This window comes from Branchiostoma floridae, chromosome 3, assembly GCF_000003815.2.
Source record: "Branchiostoma floridae strain S238N-H82 chromosome 3, Bfl_VNyyK, whole genome shotgun sequence".
Taxonomy (NCBI): Eukaryota; Metazoa; Chordata; class Leptocardii; order Amphioxiformes; family Branchiostomatidae; genus Branchiostoma; species Branchiostoma floridae.
The window spans coordinates 12,889,994-12,909,662 of NC_049981.1; the positions used below are offsets into that span (position 1 = coordinate 12,889,994).

Below are 19,669 nucleotides of genomic sequence, written 5' to 3' on the forward strand. Positions count from 1 at the left end.
ATCTACATACCGAAAATCCTGATGATCTGTTTACACGTTCTCAAGTTATCCTCGTCCAAAGTTTGAACGGAAATCGGTGCCTGCAGTTCCCAAAAAGCCGCTAGGGGGTCCAAACTCACAGCACTTACTCTCTGTTTCAAGGGCTATCTACCACTCAAAAATCATGACCACAGCATGTCCAGAACACGAAGTGCCAAAATTAAAAGTTTTGCTGCAGTACCTTAGGCAGACACTAGGGTGCCCATTATCGAACTTGACCTTCGTTTTCCTAACCCCAATCCACCTAACAAATATAATCAGGATCCATTCAAGGGTTCTCGAGTTATCTTGCATACAGACAAACGCACTTACATACAAATCCCGCTACAGCACCATAGGTAAGAGCCAGGTAAACCATTTTCGCACTTGACCTTCCTCTCCAAAACCGCTACACACCTACCAAGTTTCGTGAAAATCGCCCAGCTAGATTTTGACTTATGCTGCCAAAAACAAACCGCAAAAAACATACCAAGCTCGCTGCAGTACCGTAGGAAAACGCCAGGTAAACCGCTTTCAAACTTGGCATTCCTTTCGACAACTGCTACACACCTACCAAAAATCACAAAGTTCCATCCACAATTTCTCGAGTTATATGCTGTTGACCTACATACAGACCCAAGTCAAGCAATCTCATACTCTTCTTGGCGAAGAGAAAAATAGGAATATTTATAGATATCAATTATGCAAAATTTACAACGTTTCAAAACAAGCAACCTTCATAAAATCTTGTTTATTTGGCGAAGATATGTGTTCGTGGAACTCTAGTTAGACTCTAGTTAGACAAGGGGGGGACACTTCACATTAAGTTGATGGTATTGGGACGTAGGCCCTGGTTGAGGGCGTGGGAAAAAAGAACCAACCTAATCTAATGTAAAAAAAAAACACTACACAATCAGCTGATTTCAACATATTTGTTTAATAGCAATTGTTGACAAAACAGATGAATGCAAAGTGTATGATATATAAACCGCATGATGAGCAAAGATACCCTAGCATCAAAAAATAACTTAACATCTAACCTATTTAGATTAACAAGTACAAGACTCAGTACATATTGACATCGTCAGTACACGGTATAGAGGTAGCTGGGAGCCCTTGTACTTAAAGAATCAAAGTTTTTTTCAGTTTAAGGCTAAGGCATTTGAGCTGATTATTAGTGTCCGTCAAAAAGATGTTGCATTAGTATGTTGGTGTGTGTTTGGTGGGGTTAGTCTGTTAGTGTGTGTGTGTGTGTATGTGTGTGTGCGTCATCGTGTTAGTGTCAGCAGCAGCCTTAGCCTTAGGTACAAAGGAAATTTCCAAAGAACGGTTTTATAGGGCTATAAACAGCCTCTACACAATCAACGGACAATGTTGACATCTACTGATTCTAACCCGACCACTTTTCTACAAGAATGAAAAAATGAAATACACAAAATAAAAATGAATCCAGCTTCAAACATCCCTGTAATGGAATGGTATGGCATTACACAAATACCCTAAAAAATGTCTGAACAACACTACATCTCCAAGCCTCTCTACAAAAAAGACGACACCTACACTCAGAAATATGGAGAAACTATACCTAATACTTAACATAAATAAGCTTAACTAAATGTACATGTATCTAACATCGTGATATGCATGATGACCGTGAAATTGTACACTTTGTATTCTGTTTGTTTTGATTCGGTTTCTGTGACTGTCGATACCAAGAAGCCTACCATTTCTAAAGGACTTAAATACAAAATAGGCTTTTCAACCACCTGCCTTCCTTTCTGGCCTGTGCCGTTCTCTCGTTTCGGGACCCAAGATAACGACACGAGGCAGATTATGTAATGGTCTAGGTTCCCGACAACCACTGACCACGACATAAACCAGAAATGACAACAGATGGCGAACCAGGGAAAACCCTGTTTATAAAGAACAAAATTAACAGTAATTGACCAATACTTTAACAATACTTTCCCGGCCATCGACACAGTCACAGGAACCAAATCAGTCATACACCAGGCCTGCACACCACAGAAACGTACTGAAGCACTGAATACAAAAGGAGCCTCCATTTACAAAATGTACTGACTCACTACTGGCTACATCAACGCAGGACGCACAAACGAACACCGATCTTTCTGGACGTCACCGTGTGGAGATGGCGTCGGACATTCTCCCACCAGGAGAAGTCCCACCATGAACATTGCAGCTGCAGTTGATCCGGAATTCATGGCATCAATGCGGTCCTGGAAGCAGCTGAGAGATGTCTCCTTCCCAACTTATTGTAACTGCAAGAAAGTGAATTACAATCAATTATGACGAACTAGACTTCCATTGTTTTGCTACTAGCTATAGCTTTCTAATCAAAATATTTTGAATAGGCACAAGGAAGTCATATGTCCTACAGGGAGTAGAAATGGTGTCAATTATTATGCAGAGGAAGTTGATAAACTACTGTAATGTATGTGACGCTAACTGATTGTAACGCGAAATGGTCAAATTGTTGCTTACTGATCTTAACCAGGTCAAAGTTGGTAGAAACGGTTCAACAACAGTAGCCTGACGGTAGCCTAAATTTTTGAAAAAATTGTAGGCAGGGTCAGGTTGGAACGAGTTGTAGAGGATGCACTCACCTATCAACAGTCTCATGGTCTGCTTCCTCCCTCCAAGACAGGTGCAGAAGCAGGGCAGGGCCGGAACGTGTGCACGCATCATCTGACTCACAGCTTAACTGTTCAACCAGTCTTAAGTTTGAAAAGTAAAAGAAAATTCTAGTAAGCACTGTTCACCTGAACATTGGTCATCAACCATTGAAACTAAGCTTACATTCGCCAAATTACAAGGACATCAGTTATCAACAAAGATTGCTATGCTACAACTGCATTCAGACAATATTGTACAACACAAACAACTTATTATATGGGACTGTCCACCTCCTTAGTGATGCACTTGGTGTTGTCACGAAGCACGATATTGTCAGTGACGGTGATTCTTTACACCGCCATTACCAGCTCCTCTCCTCCTTTATGGCGTCCAGACATTTCTAACAAATAGGTAGAAGAAAAAAATATGCATGATTTGTCTCGACACCGCTGCAACAAACACACAAGGCTCATGTCTGTCAAATGGCAAACGGGAATGTGGTGTGTAATTAGAACATCTCGAATGCTATTTCAATTGCTACTACGTCTATACAGACTACCTAAACAATATACAACGCTACTAATATGGCTGATGCTATAAGACGACGTTTTGATTTCACGCAGAACAGTACAATACCTGCTCAAATGTCTGGTTTGTAGAGCTAATTTACATACGTACATCCAGTTATGGAATGTCATCTCAAGAAGCTGCTAAAATCCAGCTACGAGGGGAGACACTAAGACGCCTTCCGCCAGGACCATATTGTCTGCGCGGATGTTTTGAAGCGCCTTCGGTGACGGTACCGGTACCGTCCAGACATTGCTGTGATATCAGTAAAGAAAAAAACATGCATCAGCTGCTCGCTACGTCAATACCGCTGTAACAAACAAAAGGTTCAGCACCTGCCCGATGGCATGTAGGAACTGTAGACACAATACAGCACAATACCTTGTCTATGTCGGGAAAGACTCGTGCCCTGGCTTGGTGATGCACCGGATGTTGTCACGAAGCACTTGCAGTAACGGTGACACTTTGAAACCTCCATTCCCCGGTGCCTTTCCTCGCTTACCAAGCCCAGGCACTTCTAGCAAATCTAATAAACAGACATATGCATAAGCTGCCACACCACCGCTGCCACAAACAAAGGCTCACGGCATGTCCAATGGCAAGTGCCCAGAAAGTCTACACCCCAAATACTACAGTAACTATGTACTACTAGTATACAGTGATATACAGATGTTCCACCTGACAAACAGCCCCGGTGAATAAACTAAAATTGAAAATGGAAACTTAAACTAGTGTGCCAACACAAAGGGAATGAAAAATTTATTCATTGACAAAGACTGTTGTCCTATAGTTAAAAACATGTGTGTTTTCACACAATACAGTACGATACCTCGTCATAGAAGACTGCGAAGCCCGTTCGCTCACGTTCGACACCTTCCTTCGCCAGTCCTCGCCTCCCTTTCCGCGTCCAGACATTTCTTCTTACGGTACGATGATCCTCGAGAGAAAAGACGAGACAAAAGTTAAGCCTAACTCAGAAATATGGGAAGACTGTACCTAACACTATACCTAAAAGAAAGCTCAGTTACGTGTATTGGCATGGCAGGAAGTTCACTTGTTTTGTCATTGTAATTTCAATTCTAGCTTTAACATATATATATATAACATTAATTATATAGAAATAGCGAGAGGAATCATTTTCTCTTAATTGGTGGCAGGGTGTTGAGTGTGCTTTGATGAATTCCCAAGTAATGCTGCTTTTGGCATAATGCTGTCTTTGTTTTGCTTGAATTTTCGAGACCAATGGCTACTTCTGCACTCATTGCTTCAGTCTGCTTCTGTGATATACAAGCCCAATGTATAGCTGATTCAGTTTCTGTGACTATGCCGACGCCAAGTTTTTTTTCTAAAACTATTAATAACTAAACTAGTAGTATTAAATAGGCTCTTCAGCCACCTGTCCTCCTTTCTGGCCTGTGCCGTTCTCTTGGTTCGGGACCCAAGAAAACAACACGAGGCAGATTATGTAATGGTCTAGGTCCCCGACAATCACTGACCATGACATAAAACAGAAATGACAACAGATGGTGAACCAGGGAAAACCCTGCTTTGTAAAGAACAGAATTTGAAATAATTGACCGAATACCATCCTGGCCATCGACACAATCACAGAAACCAAACCAGCCACACACCAGGCCTGTACACCACAGAAACGGACTTAAGCCCTGGGTGCAAAAGGAGCCCCCATTTACAAAATGTCCTAATATAAACCCCTCCCGACAACATTGCTCGGAATGTCAACAAAACAAGCTCAAGTGCCTTACCATCAACTAAGAGTTTGTGCACTTAACACAAAATCAAATATTAATTTACTTCCTACCATGCCGATGAAAAGCGAGTCCCAGCCCATCTATGCTTTATGTTTCCGTATACACCCCGTAAGACACAAGAGTACTTATTTAGTTTCAGGTCCTCTGGCAGGGCGTAGACTCGAGCACCGATCTTTCTGGACGTCATCTTGATGGCACCTGGAAGCAACAAAGCGAAATTTAAACAATTAGTTAAAGAAAGATTTCTTGCTTTGTTGTAATTCATAACGCACAGAAGGCCGCACAAATTATTTACTTCCTATCATACCGACGACAAGTTAGTCCCAGCCCATCTCTGCGATATGTTTCCGTTTTACACCCAATAACTTAAAGACACACAAGAACGTATCTTAGTTCCAGGTCCTCTGATCTGGCAGGGCGTAGACTCGAGTATCGATCTTTCTGGACGTCACCGTACAGCTAGCAGTGGAGAAGGCATCGGACAACCTCTCACCAGGATAGGTCCCACCAGGAACATTGCAGCTGCAGTTGATCCGGACTTGATGGCACCAATAAGATCCTGGAAGTGAGAAAGGGAAACAATGATTAGGTCAAGACAGACTAACGACGCGCGACAATGAAGTGCAGCTATGTCTGCGTTTTTGTATCATCTGACTTTCACAAAAGAAATCAACAGTTATGTTACCTATTATTGACATAACATGGGATGATAACTTATAACGTATAAACACACATATTTTTAGGTACTCTGAGAAGAAGGACGCCACTAACCTGTTATCTAATGTAGGACGCTCAAAAGACTCTGTCACACAGCGGCCGTGATGTTGTTCTGTACTGGAAAGCTGTGAGGTTTATATGTTCGTCACCCCAGACAGCTGGCAGACAAATGACGCGACGCTTGGGGCTCCAGACAGGCGCTGGCCCACGATTGGTCTCGTCTAAAAGATCCCAACGGTGTTATTGGTCAAAAGAATGAATTTGCATGATTGGTTATCTGAAATGATGACATAATTGCAGCGTGCAACCAAGGGTAGCAGCTGATGATGAAAATTACTGGCTTGTTCGACCAATCGCGGCAAAGCAGTAATCATGCACGGCCAATGATGTACGCGGATGACTGAGTGATGTGAATCATATTCACCTGTGTTGAACACACCTTTGTTCGTCTTCCCCATTGTCATTAGATTCCTCCACCAGATGAGACTGTACCCACTTCTTCTCACGGACTCGTACCGTAAGCAGAAATATCTACGCTCGGCAAGGGCTGCCGAAGGGAGATGTCATCCGTTACCGTAGGTGTTTCACGACAACACCCGGGGAGATGCATCTACGAGCGGGAATATTACGAACCACTGTATATTGAAAGCGGACGGTACCAAGAAATCCCTGAATTACGAGAAAGTGTCTTTCGCAAAATGTTCGACAAATGTCCAGAGGTCAACTGGGAAAGGGATGAATTCAGAATTATGTGATTGTTTGAAGAAGAGGGGGTCTCCTAAATTTCTAACGTCAGACGCAAAGCCTGGGACAAAAGAAGAAGGCGATTATACACATGAATACACAACTTGTCCTCTAATATACAACTGTTATTGTGTTATTCTGTTTTTCTTATGTGTGTATTCTGCTCTGTTCAGCTCTGCGAAATATTGGTTTGATGGTTTTCATTTATGTGATTATGTTATGATATCTGTTCTGTTATCTAATTTGTTTAATAAGTATCGATTATGTTCCTGCCATCCTCTTATGTTACAGTATTCTATGTTCACTTATACTTTGAAACAAATGACTGAACACACAGAGTATTGTATGCTGAACAACAGTTTCTTCATTTTTGTTCTGTCACATCTTCTTCTTTGACCTTGTAATTGACGTTGTTATTCACGTTTTCCGCTGTTTTTTTTAAATCTACGGCATATAGGTTCTCATTCTCGTTTTCAGCTGTTTTGTACGATTTACAGTATGATTGAAAACTTTTTTAAAAACGGCCGAAATTTGCGCGAGCGGAAGTCATCCATATAATCAAATCAACATGGCAACATGGTGTTACGTGTAACTTTGGTAGAGGGAAGATGTTCCACTGACATAGATTATTCACCCAGATCCTCAATTGCATGATTAATGGGATACAATAAACAAGAGACGCTTCCAACTCTATTTGTCGAAGGTATGAGGTTGTTGAACTCTTGTTCATTTTTGCTTTCTGGGAATCGACTCACTTCCTGTCACGACTATATGTCTAAAGTGACGTCATGGCGGAAGTTGGTTGCCAGATGACTTTGTTTTCCCCGAAGTATCCGGCGTGTATTCAGTGCAGCTTGTCGGTTTCCTATACCTTCGACACTCTTCATTATGAAGTATAAACACAGTAAGCCAGTAGCAGTAGGCCCGTGGACAGAACCTCCTGACAATTTATATCTATTTCATCGTACTGTTCTGTGGACCCTATAGAACCTCTAACCAGCGTAGTTAGCCTGGTTCAAGGAGGTATTAAAGGTAGAATCCATGAGTGGAACTCAAATGCAAATCAAACCGTTGATTAAACCTCCTTGGTCTGGCCATTTTCATAAGCGTACGATATGGTTCTTTGCTGACTGATCTCACCTTACCTGACCTATCCTTATCAGAACACAGTACATCGCCCAAAGGGATTTACACGATCAACTACTCAAACGGAAAAAGCTGCCAGCCTCTGAGAAGCTATGCACGATGCTTTAAATTGTATAGTTGGGAGCATAAGAAAGGTACAAAAATCGAACTTGAGTTCAGAGTACAGTGTACAAAATATGTGGAAAATTAACTAAACGTGTCCAGCGGGTTCCTTTTGACGCCTTCTTTTATATGACGCTTAGCGGAGGTCATGGAACTGCAGCCCACGCACAGGCAGTATTAAGACGCAAATTTACGTCGCCCAAACAAAATCGTAATCCAACTCACATTGTCTGAAAACTGATGTTTTCTTCTACCATACAGCAAGTTGCAAGTTACTCAAGTACTGGCGGCACTACTTTTTTACCCAAACTACTATTAGGGTCGCCGAACACAGAATTAGTCCGCGACGCGGATGTAGACGAGTACTGTGGTCGGCGACCTTAACTTTAATACTTTTTAGGAAGTTGGGGCGGAAATCAGTCATCGAAGAGCCATCCTGACAGCTGGTAGGGGTTTGGTAAGTTTTGCCCTTTCCATTTCGTTTTGTGCACACATGTCCTATTAAGGGCCCGGCTTACGCTTACATTCGACGTACAACCGTCGTACGATCGCAATAAGTGTATCTTACGATCGCACTGAGGGCATTCCTGGGATAGTCTAATCTCCATGCAGATCTACCGGTGGCCCCAGTGGCTCCGAACACTACTTGGTCAGCTAAACTCCTTATACCAACGGTAGATCTGCCTGGAGATTGGGGATAGGCGTGCATGTGTCATACACAGCTGTCTTGTTACTGAAAGGTATGAATTTAAAGGTAACCTAAGCAATATCAGAGCATTATAAGCGGAGATAATCTGGATAAGGCAATCTGTATGAAATTGATATCTACTGCATCATATTCCCACATTTACATCATTATTTTATACTATCAGCGGTTAAAAACGGCGCAGAAACGGCTGCGCTAGCATTCCCTAAATAATGTCACCCACAAAGTTTATACTTCACGGCGTCCTCGTGACACTGTGGCATCGAATATTTGCTCCTTAAATGTATGGAATGGATTAGAGTTGCTTCATCTTATTGCGTAAAAATACCCCCAGAAAATGACTTTTATAATTGAAGTTCTACAACACTGACTTAGGTGATAGTGCAACAACACTACACTATTGGTATGGTTGACCCGGAAGCAGTTGATCCTAACCCCATGCAGTGCATAACTCGTCTCGAATACAATAGCGAAACGCACCGCTAAAACTCTGAAAATTGGTCAACTTTCAGGCGTAATTACATGACTTCTAACTGCGGTCCAGCTTTCAAAAATAGTTCCTCGTGATTTATGAACCCCTTCCAAGAACGGGGAACAAAATTTTTTAGGCTGATATAACGCATCGCGGCTTTACTATACCGATTTTTATCGGACATACCGTAAGGACTCATCCGGGCTGAGTACAGCAGTCCAAAAATACACCCATTGAAAAACTTTACATAAGAGTCCAAAGATGAATTTTTTTAAAAAAATGAACCCCTCCTTGCAACAATGGACTCTTCCAGATAACACCGGGCTCGCTGATTGGCAGCCAAATCCTCCTCACGATATTGATTCGGGCTATGCGATTGGTTACCTTTTTAATTAAGTTATATTGGCATACAGAATGTGATCTGCAAGTCAGAAAGCCTCAAAATGGGGTCAACGACTCTGTGGTCATCAGAAAATGACCCCAAAATCCCCCCAAATTGTTTTGAAGTAGTTCATGCCATAAATAATACAAGGGTCACTTGAATGAATATCTAGTACACCCCTGTACCAAAATTTAGGTCATTCGGTTGCAAAACCAGTGTACAGGAGCCAAAAGTGTCAATTTTTTGTAAAAAAATCGCAATAAAATCGCAAAATTACGCATTTTGTTGTACTGTATGCCAACAGTGTTATTGAATCAATGTGCGCATATGTAAAGTGCACTTCTATGCAAGATTTCAGATCACTTGGTTGTAAAACCAGGGTACGGGAGCCAAAAATGTACTTTTTTGTCAAAAATGGCCCGAAAATCGCAAAATTAAGCATTTTGTACTACTGTATGCCAAGACTGTTATTGACTAGTGTACATATAATCAAGGCACCTCTGTACCAAATTTCACGTCATTCTGATGTAAGACCAGGATACAAGGGCCAAAATATACAGTTTTGGTACTCCACCTTTGTGCCAAATTTCAAGTCATTCGGTTCAGGAATGACGGACATAACGTGCTTTGAAGATTTGACAGGACAAAGAAGAAGAAGAAGAAGAAGAAAGAAGAAACATTACGAATACAATATATTTCACCATATCTATGGTATGGCTGAAATATAATAATATCGGGTGTATTTTGCAGCCAGTTGGTACCCAAAGTGTGGGTAATGAGGCTGTTTAACGCGGTCGAGGCACCTCCTTGAGCACGGGACCCCCGTTTTACGTCCCTCCCGGAAGACGATTTCGTGGAAAGCTTCGTGAGGCTACAGCAATCCGGACGTCCTTGGTTAGTCCCCCATCCAAGTACTATCCGGATCGCGCGTTGCTTTACTTCCGAGATCGAGGGATCGGGTGTACCAACGCACCACGCGGCCGTAGCACTCAGGCATGCCGGCAAAAACAATATGTTTTCGATACCAGGGAAAACATTATTATCATGCATGTGCCATGGTGCATTTCTAATTTCAAACTACAATGTGTACATCATTGCATATCCAGGTTTAGTCCAGTCCCATCAACACCGTGACGGTGCAGAGAAGATGACGTGGGCGACGTTTTGTGTCGTGTTCCTGCTCTTCAACCTGCTGACGTCGTCCCAGGCCCGCCGAGACGCCGCGGGTTGGAGTGAAAATGTCCCGATACGTGAGGATGTGTCCGTCGGCAGCACAGTCTATAGCATCATTTACGGCGCGAGAAACGGTATTTAACCTTCCGCCCGATATATTTCATAAATCACCTCTAATAAACCTTGAAAGTTTTGAGGATGGCATAAAACATTCAGCAAGGCCATAAGAATAGGCACACATATCTGGAATGCAATGGGAATGTCTAAAATACACTACAAATTCCCAGGAATATACAAAGAATTTTATTCAGAAGGTATTCCGACTCATTCCGATTCTCGTGTGAAGGGGCCTTTAACGATTCTGCGTTCTCTTCCCCAGTTGTACATGTATGGTTGATACGGAATCAGTCCCGGATTGTGGACCCCACCGACACTGTAACCTACTGGAGCCCGCTGATCGGCCCGGACCCACTTGCTGGCCAGAACGTCAACAACTGGTACATCGCACTGGACCTCGCAGCGCCCCGAACTCTGAACAGCATCGCAGTCAACAAGTACGGTGACACTACCAATGATATCGCAGCCTTCACGTTGCAAAAATCGCAGGTTGGGAGTCCGTACGACTGGGAGGATGTCACGTCCGTCGATAACGTGCCGGAAGGGACGGCCCAACGCCAGGAGTACGACGGGTTCCAGGGAACAGCACGGTATTGGAGGTTCCTCGTCACTCGGACCCACTCGGGCTATCAGCCATACCTCACGGAACTGAACCTATACGGAATTGGTAAGGGGAAAATCATTCCTGTTTTGTAAGCATATATACAAGGAAGGTACATTGTTTTTTTTGCGTCATTCGCGTTTCAAAATTACGTCTCAAAAAGGTATCTTGGAATGCAAAATCAACCGTCAATATATCAACAATGTTACGAATATCGCATGGGAAAGGTCGTTTGGGGTGCAACAAAGTTCTCCATTCACAACCAATGAGACAGCATGCAGATAAATATCTAACACAGCTCATTTTGAAATTTAAAAAATGGTTCTGTATACCATCTTATGTATATTCAGTCATTTGTTCAACCTTCTAGGCCACCTAATAGAACAAATACAACTTTTGGGGGATTTTCTTTCTGGCACGCTCGCATTAGTTTTGGGGTGCCAAGAGGATGTCAACCTCATAATGGAGTCAAATGGGGTGGGTGTAAGTGTGGCAGAATTGTGCAGATTACAACATTGTTGTTTTTCTGGTTATGTTGATATGTTTTGTTATGCTTTTGATTTGTTTCTGGGATGCAGCTTATTCTCATAGAAGTGTGAAGTCTGCCAATCGTTAACAGCACTGTCGCCTTATTGGCACCAAGAAAATCGTTAGCATCATTGTGATCACTGCGACAACTTTTTTTTTAAATTTCATATGATACCAGAATCATGCCAGATGGGAGATGGATCATCCTACCGAGGGACAGTCAATGTCACCGAAACAGGGAAGATGTGTCAGCGCTGGGACAGTCAGACACCGCACCCACACGACAGGACAGCCGATAATTATCCGTCATCCGGCCTGGAGGAGAACTACTGCCGGAATCCGGACGGCGAATCCGGAGTTTGGTGCTACACCACGGATCCTGACAAGAGGTTTGAGCTGTGTGACGTACCAGTATGTGGTAAGCTTTGATTCTGTAACCTTAGATAAGAACTGAATGTTTGTTCTGTGTTAATGATATGCTTTGATTTATGTTTCATCTACCGCTAAATTTGATTCGCACTGTCGTGCGCATACACAAACATTTTGTCATGCTATATTTTGTAGCATCATAGGCGTCGACGTGTTTATGTATATTCCAGATAACGTTTTTAAGACGTAATTTTGACACGAAATGATGCCATACTGAGTAAATACCCACAGTAGAGGTGGGACTGATACAGAAAATTCATGTCCAGGTATGGTTCAGGTCCAGAGGATCAGGTCCTGAACCTGGACATCATTGTTGGTGAAAGCGTTGAATGGGCAAAACTCAAAAGAATGGACCATTTCACTACAAAGGATTCTGTTTGGTGGAGTATTCTGTCTTCATGTAAACAACGCTAACCTCCTCTGTTAACTTGGAACAAGTTTGGCTACAGAAACTTTGTGAAAATGACTATCAACTCTTCTATCCTTCGCTCTTGTCATTTTCTTGGAGCGGTAAGCCCCCAAAAGACGAGAACCGATGCCGCCGCAATGCCGGTATAAACTGTTCCTTCTCTAATCGGTCCAAAATCCGGTCTACTGATTTTTAGGTCCGGTTTTTCCGGACCGGTCCAACAAGAAAAAATAACTTGGTACCGGTACGCCGTACCTGTACCCACCCCTAACCCACACGTATTGGATTGCAGTGTGAAGCGTTGATACACTAGGGACGAACGTCGACACGTATTCTAAAATTTATATCACACTCACATTAAACAAAGCGGTGTGAACAATTTGCATCCGTATTTTGACACAGATATGATGCTATACACGGTCAAACACCGGCGAGACTTTGTTAATGCCAGCACGGACTTCATGGAAGAGGAACACGGAACATCGATATGGTCATTGAACATCACCAGAGGCAACGAGTTCGGACGGTTCGGGGTTGTAGCTGAGAACTTGTCGCTAATTATTACAGCACCGCTGGACTATGAGTTCTACTCGCGCCAGTACAACCTGTCCCTGGAGCTGACGAACACTGCCGACAACAGCGTTTGGCAGGTGAACCTCGCCATCCCGATCATGGACGTGACGGGATACCCGCCATACTACAACAAACGGTGTGAAACATCCGTCATACTTGATGATGGGATGACTGAGAACTATGTAGTCATGACCAGTACTAATGGACAATACGAACTAAATGGGGTCAACAGTGGACAGTATCCCGACTTTTTCCCATGGTTGCGTGACAAACCCGTTGATGCTATCATGGGCGACTGCTCCCTTCGATTGTGCGCTGCTTTGACCGATGCCACAGCTTTGTTAGAAGTATTCTTTCTCCCCGCGCTTGAGCTGAATCGAGACAGAATCGAGCTTCAATGTCGCGACAGAGAGTTGAGAAATAAGGGTCAGTTGGTTTTGATGTCGGACAAAAGATACGATACGTTGCCTGGGTGGATACGATACGTTGCCTGGGTGGGCACAGAGTGGTCAGTGTTTCATGGCAAAGAGTGTCCGTTATGTTGTGCTTGTAGAGGTAAATGAGATATGGTCCACATTGCCTTATCGGATACAATGTGGTGCTAATGTCACATTGAAAAAACTTGTCGAAGCGTCCGTGGAGTTAATGTTCCAGTTGGATATCATAGGATGTCCCGAGGGCAGGTACGGTCTGTACTGTGACAAGGACTGTGTTTGCAAGAACGGGGCCCGTTGCCATGGCTTTAACGGTGCCTGTGAGTGTCGCCCTGGATGGAGAGGAAGGGCCTGTGATATTCCATGGCCCGAGGTCGTCATCGTCGCGTCACCTGGCGATTCAGTCGTGAAGTACATCGGTACCAATCTGACTTTGGCCTGCCTGGCTCCACACATCCATGTGGTGAATATGACGTGGATTTACAAAGCAGAAAACGACTATAATGATTATGACACCAAGGTGGTTAACCTCCTTGATGACACAAAAGAAAAGGGGGTAGTGCAAAACAATTCCATCAACTTTAAGCCAATTTTGGAATCAGCCAATGGTGAATATATTTGTGTGGTACAACGTGTAGATGGTAAAGCTGTTAACGCAACTTTCGTTCTGAACGCCACCACATGCCCACCCAACTATTATGGAGAAGTTTGTAACCAAAAGTGCGACTGTCAGTACGGAGTGACGTGTGACAGGTGGGAGGGTTGTCTGTGTCCTCCCGGTCGTCATGGAGACAGGTGTGAGCACACATGCACACCTGGCAGTTTTGGTTTGAACTGCAGCAGGATCTGTAACTGTCAGAACAATGCCTCATGTGATCCAGTGAACGGCACCTGTTTTTGTGCTGAAGGGCAGTCGGGTGAATTTTGTGAGAAGCCTGAGAATAAGCAAGTCGTTGTTATAGTGTTGGCTTCCGTTATTCCAGCCCTGGTCATACTAGTCGGCTGCATCGTAAAAGTGACCCTGGTAAGGCGGCGTGGGTTAGAAACAAAGTACACAGAAGTGGACACAGAAATGGACACCCTTTCATCATGGGAAATTGACAACGTGGACATCACTTTCGAACATATGATCGGCCAGGGAGAGTTCGGCCATGTTGTGCGGGGAAGACTGCGCGTGCCGGCAGGCTACCAGGTTTTGGTCGCCGCCAAAAGTATCCGGCCTGACCGCATGACAGCGTCGGCTGCCCGCGACTTTCGCCGAGAGATGGACATTCTAGCAAGGATCCACGAGGACAAAGAGGGACACCCAAACGTGGTGAAGTTTTATGGAGTTCTGACTAAATCGGAGCCGCAGTACATTGTTGTAGAGTACGCCACTAATGAAGAACTTCGCCGGTACCTGTGGAGTTTGAGAGAAGAGTACAAGGTGACAGGACAAAGGAGACTGTTAGAACGACTCGGCTTTGCTTCTGGCGTTGCCAGTGGGTTATCGGAGCTTGCACGTCTAAAGATCGTGCACAGGGACATCGCAGCTCGTAACGTCGTCATCAGCGACAGGAAGGTGGCCAAGATCGCGGATTTTGGGCTGTCTCGTGACGTTTATATGTCATCGGGGTACGAACGCACCAACCAGGGCGGGGAGGAGGAGCTGTTGCCGCTGAAGTGGATGGCCATGGAGTCGTTACGGGACGGGGTGTACACGTGCGAGAGTGACGTATGGTCGTACGGCGTGCTGCTTTGGGAGATCGCCAGCTTTGGGGAGGAGCCGCGCTATGCTGGTGGTCCGATGCACCCGGACGTGTGCACACTGTTGGAGCTGCTGAGGAAAGGAGTCCGTCTGCAGCAGCCGGAGAACTGTCCGCTGTCGGTGTACCGCATCATCAGGTCCTGTTGGATAGTCGACCCATCGAAGCGACCGACGCCTGAGGATCTATTACAAAAGATAGACCAGCTGATGCCACGGAGGGATGCTGCTCACCTTGTTAATCATAACATTTAAAGGGGCATTCCACTCCACACGGTAGTGTTATTTTCCGATAGACATTCATTTTAGGAAGTGATAACTGCATACGACTTTACATTATACGATAAAGTACCAAGTTGCTCCACATGCCTCAAAAGCATTCAGTCTTCTACTAAACTCCCCAAGTACCCTCTAATTGAATTAATACCATGGCTGAATACAATGCAGAACTTTTAGGTAAGGTTACCAAACTAATTTCAGGTTCGCTAGGAAATTTCGTCTTGTTCTTGTATTCTTTGCTATCTTTTGAGCAATTTGCCTTCTCGGTGTGCTCAGCGTACCTCATTTATTCAGAAAATATGTACGATCAACAAAGTGTCTATGCGTATAGGGAATGGATGGGTGGGGTCTGTATAGGTTTAGTGAGTGTCAATATTATTGTTTTATAAAACACACATCACGTAATTCATCCCAAGGTGAATTCCACAAAATTCGGCTGATTATATATTCATTGACACATTATTTATTGGAAAACAAGACTCCCTTCTGTAGTGGAATGCCCCTTTAATAACAATGAAGTTTCTTCTTGAATCTATAGACCAAGGAGGTTCATTCAAATCCCCTAGTATAGACAGTCAAGGTCTTATATCGCCATGGTCTCTCGTCGGCTCATGGTTCTTGTTTTATTTCTGAGAAAAAGGTGGTTCAATCCAATTTGAGAAACATTGTTTATCTTCGTTGGCTCTTCGTTCATTTGGCTCATTTAAAAGAAGGTTAATTGCAAGTTCATACCGGAGGCTAACTTGCAAGAACATGGTGGAAACATAGTCATGTGGCAATGTACAGTGATAAAACATTTTTTAGATATTTATAGAACCTCCTTGGTATAAGTAAGGAAATTACAGATAGATTGTGATATTTGGTATGTGAAAACTCGTTGAAATGACAAAAGCAAAAGCCAACATTGCGCATTTTAGCGACTTTTCTTGGTACTACAGCAGTTTCCGGTTTTATATGAAATGTCTTAATTTTGTTGTTGCCAGGTAGGTTTTGTCTTTGGGAAGAATAGGTTGTGAATTTCAGCTCCCTGTCAGCTTGCTCTGAGCTGGTACTGGAGGGGCGATTCTGTTTAAACATTTCAAAGAGGATATCTTAAGTATGGAATGACGAATTTTCATTGTCTTGTGCATATTGGTAGCTTAGAGAGAGGTGATGGCAACCGGCCCAATGGTATGTTAATTGTGCAAATTAGGACTACATTTGCATAAAAAGTATTAAAAGAAAGTTTATATTTCAGGTGACAGGTACTTCATACTCATTAGATTAGAATGTAACTTGGTTGGGGAAGAACCTTAATGGATAAGAATAATTCAAGTCATAACCTAATTTGCATCATCAATAAGAAAATTGTATAATACCTTAGTATGAAAAAAAGGCATATTGATACTAGTGACACTTAGACACGTTAGATAAAGGTAAATAGATTAAGTAATTTTGACACATTTGCAAAATTGTACAATAAAAACCAGAAGAAAGACATTTTATATCGTGATTTCTAAAGAGAAGATAGTGGATTACCATGATACAAAAAATGTCTTCATTGTTTGATAACTACACTACAGTGCTGCCTTTATGTAACTTTAATAATTACATGTAGTTACATTAGGATGCTCTAAAGCGAAGTATTAAGCGAGTAGATTAAGGTAATTGATTGTAGAACACCTTACATCATATCTGTGCTCGTAGCAAGTACATGTACTCTAGTATGCAGTATTTGATTTCGAGAATAATGCTTCTTGATATGGCAATACTAATATTTCGACAGCTACAATATACATAACGTTAATATAATGCATCAATACTGTACTTATGTCAAATCTGACTTATCTCTGCTATACAATTTTACAATATTTGGTTGAATGTGTAACTATACAGTAGATACAATAAATTGTTATTGTTGTTGTTGTTTCTCTAACCGCTTCAGTTCGTCGGTATATGGTCACAATAAAGTGAACTAGAGTTCCACGAACACATACCTTTGCCAAATAACAAGGTTTGTTATGTAGAATGATGTCTGTAGACAAATGCGTTACTCATTTCATTTTCTTTATAATCATATGCTTGGAGTTGGTTTATAAAATTTCAACATTGATTATGCAAATTAGATCCCAAGTTACCATTAATCGATATCAAATTGTATCAAGTATTACTTAAGCTATCAGCATACCAAAAATCATGATGATCCATTGATCCATTCTTGACTTATTCTCTTTCAGTCTTTAATAAAATACACCCCTTACTCTCTTCCCTCTTTCTCAGTTACATATGTGACAACTTTGATGAAAGTACTATAATGAAATGCAGTGGGTTTTTGTACTTTTCCTAATTGATTATGCAAATTAGCTGTTGATTTGCATAATTGGTATCTCATTATGTAGGTCTTCACTTACGCTACCTAAATACCAAAAAACATGATGATCCGTCAACATGTTCATATTTTCTCATTAATAATGCAAATGAGGTCATCATTTGCATAATTGATATCTATAGCCATTTCTCTCCTTCCCAGCTACATATCTGACAAGTTTGAAAGTCCTATCATGGAATGCTGTGGATTTATAAATTTTCCTAATTAATTATGCAAATGAGCTGTTGATGTGCATAATTAGTATCTCATTATGTAAGTCATCACTCATTCTATCTACATACCAAAAATCATGACGATCCGTCAACATGTTGTAGAGTTATTTCGTCCAAAGTTGAGTTTCTGCTGCAGTACCTTAGCAAGCCGCTAGGGGGTCCATTATCAAACTTGACCTTCGTTTCCCGATCCCTACCCACCTACCAAATATCATCAGGATCCATCCCAGGCTTCTCGAGTTATGCTGTTAACACACACACAGACACACAAACACATCCAAAACCTAACCTTAGCCATTCTGGCAAAGGTAAAATTGTCGCAGTGGTTTTAGTCTATTGTCCAGGTTTGTGCGGCAACCCCTCAGCTCCAAAACCATAACTCCACAAATGTGCATTTTAGTTGTATGAAACTGTTCAGAAGTCACCCTCAAGCTTAAAGCATCGAGAAACAAGTACCATTTCCACCACCCTGTCACAATTGCAAGGGGGTAGGCACTACTTCTAAGTTTGCACAAAGCCCACCATACCACATATTTATCTAGAAAGTATTATATAATATTCCCTGGAGAATCCCTTCTTTACTTTTTTGTAGACAGTCAATGAAAACATGTCTGGATATATATATCTTTCAACCACATTTTTAACAATGTACATTATGTACTTATTGTCTAACTGTGAATTCAGACATCCATAGAAAAAAGTAACCGATATTGTTTCAAATTTCCCTTACGCCTTGTAACCTGAATTCCTTACAGCTGTTCATCAGTTCATATTCAATTTGATGACAGAGTGATAACACGCCTACTCACAATAGGGGATGTGTTAAAAAGTCCGAATGTTTGAAGTGTAGCCACAACTTGACTGTACATTAAATATATGTAAGTCAATTGGGAACAATGTCCCAAGCTCTGCTCTACTACCTCATGTTCCTTGTATCTCTATGTACACCCAAAAGATTTTCCACAAAATCACCTCCGTGTAATTTCTGCTGGGCAATTGTCTTCTGAATTAGCTCTGCCCCAAATCTCACAACCATATGATATAAAAGGTAAGATACATGTTCTACATAGTTCAAGCTGACTCCTTGGAGACAGACTTGAATGCATGAAGGCTTTGAGACTGAAAATGGCTTTTAAAAGGCTTTGAGACTGAAAATGGCTTTTAAAAGACTACTGCAAGGACAGCTCAAATTGAGACCATGTAGTGAAAAGAGAGATGACAGTGTACCTACCTCTCAAACTCAAAGGAAGGAGAAGAATACAGACTAAGACCGTTGTTAGTACATAAGCCCATCATTTTGGCTTGCCAAGTTGATCATATGGCCTAAGGGTCAACTAACACATTTGCAAGGTCTGACCTTTACACCTCTGAAATATCAGGTTGCTCACAGTACTGACTGATCATAGGCCAGTCCAATTCATGGACCAGGAACCCCTCAACTGTGGTGACAGCTGCTAAGGTGGAGTGGGGTGTATACATGCTATGTACACATAAGATTTAATAATCTGTAGACCAAGAATAAGGGCAACTAGGGGGCCCAAA

General features: G+C 42.4%; 1 protein-coding gene and 2 long non-coding RNA genes across 3 annotated transcripts; 1 reads left to right on the forward strand and 2 right to left on the reverse strand.

The window, feature by feature from the left end:
- Window positions 1-936: 936 nt before the first annotated feature.
- On the reverse strand, window positions 937-2,757 carry LOC118412333. Its single transcript, XR_004830755.1, has 2 exons — window positions 2,646-2,757; window positions 937-2,300 (listed from the first exon to the last, which is right to left on the reverse strand). It is a non-coding gene; the product is annotated as an uncharacterized LOC118412333 (long non-coding RNA).
- A 284-nt stretch (window positions 2,758-3,041) lies between these two features.
- Window positions 3,042-5,871, reverse strand: LOC118412330. Its single transcript, XR_004830753.1, has 6 exons — window positions 5,763-5,871; window positions 5,485-5,550; window positions 4,052-5,189; window positions 3,604-3,748; window positions 3,334-3,477; window positions 3,042-3,055 (listed from the first exon to the last, which is right to left on the reverse strand). It is a non-coding gene; the product is annotated as an uncharacterized LOC118412330 (long non-coding RNA).
- Window positions 5,872-13,571: 7,700 nt separating this feature from the next.
- LOC118412287 (proto-oncogene tyrosine-protein kinase receptor Ret-like) lies at window positions 13,572-15,586 on the forward strand. The gene has a single exon (XM_035815062.1). The coding sequence runs from the start codon at window positions 13,610-13,612 to the stop codon at window positions 15,521-15,523; it is 1,914 nt and encodes a 637-aa protein (XP_035670955.1). The 5' UTR covers window positions 13,572-13,609; the 3' UTR covers window positions 15,524-15,586.
- Window positions 15,587-19,669: the final 4,083 nt, after the last annotated feature.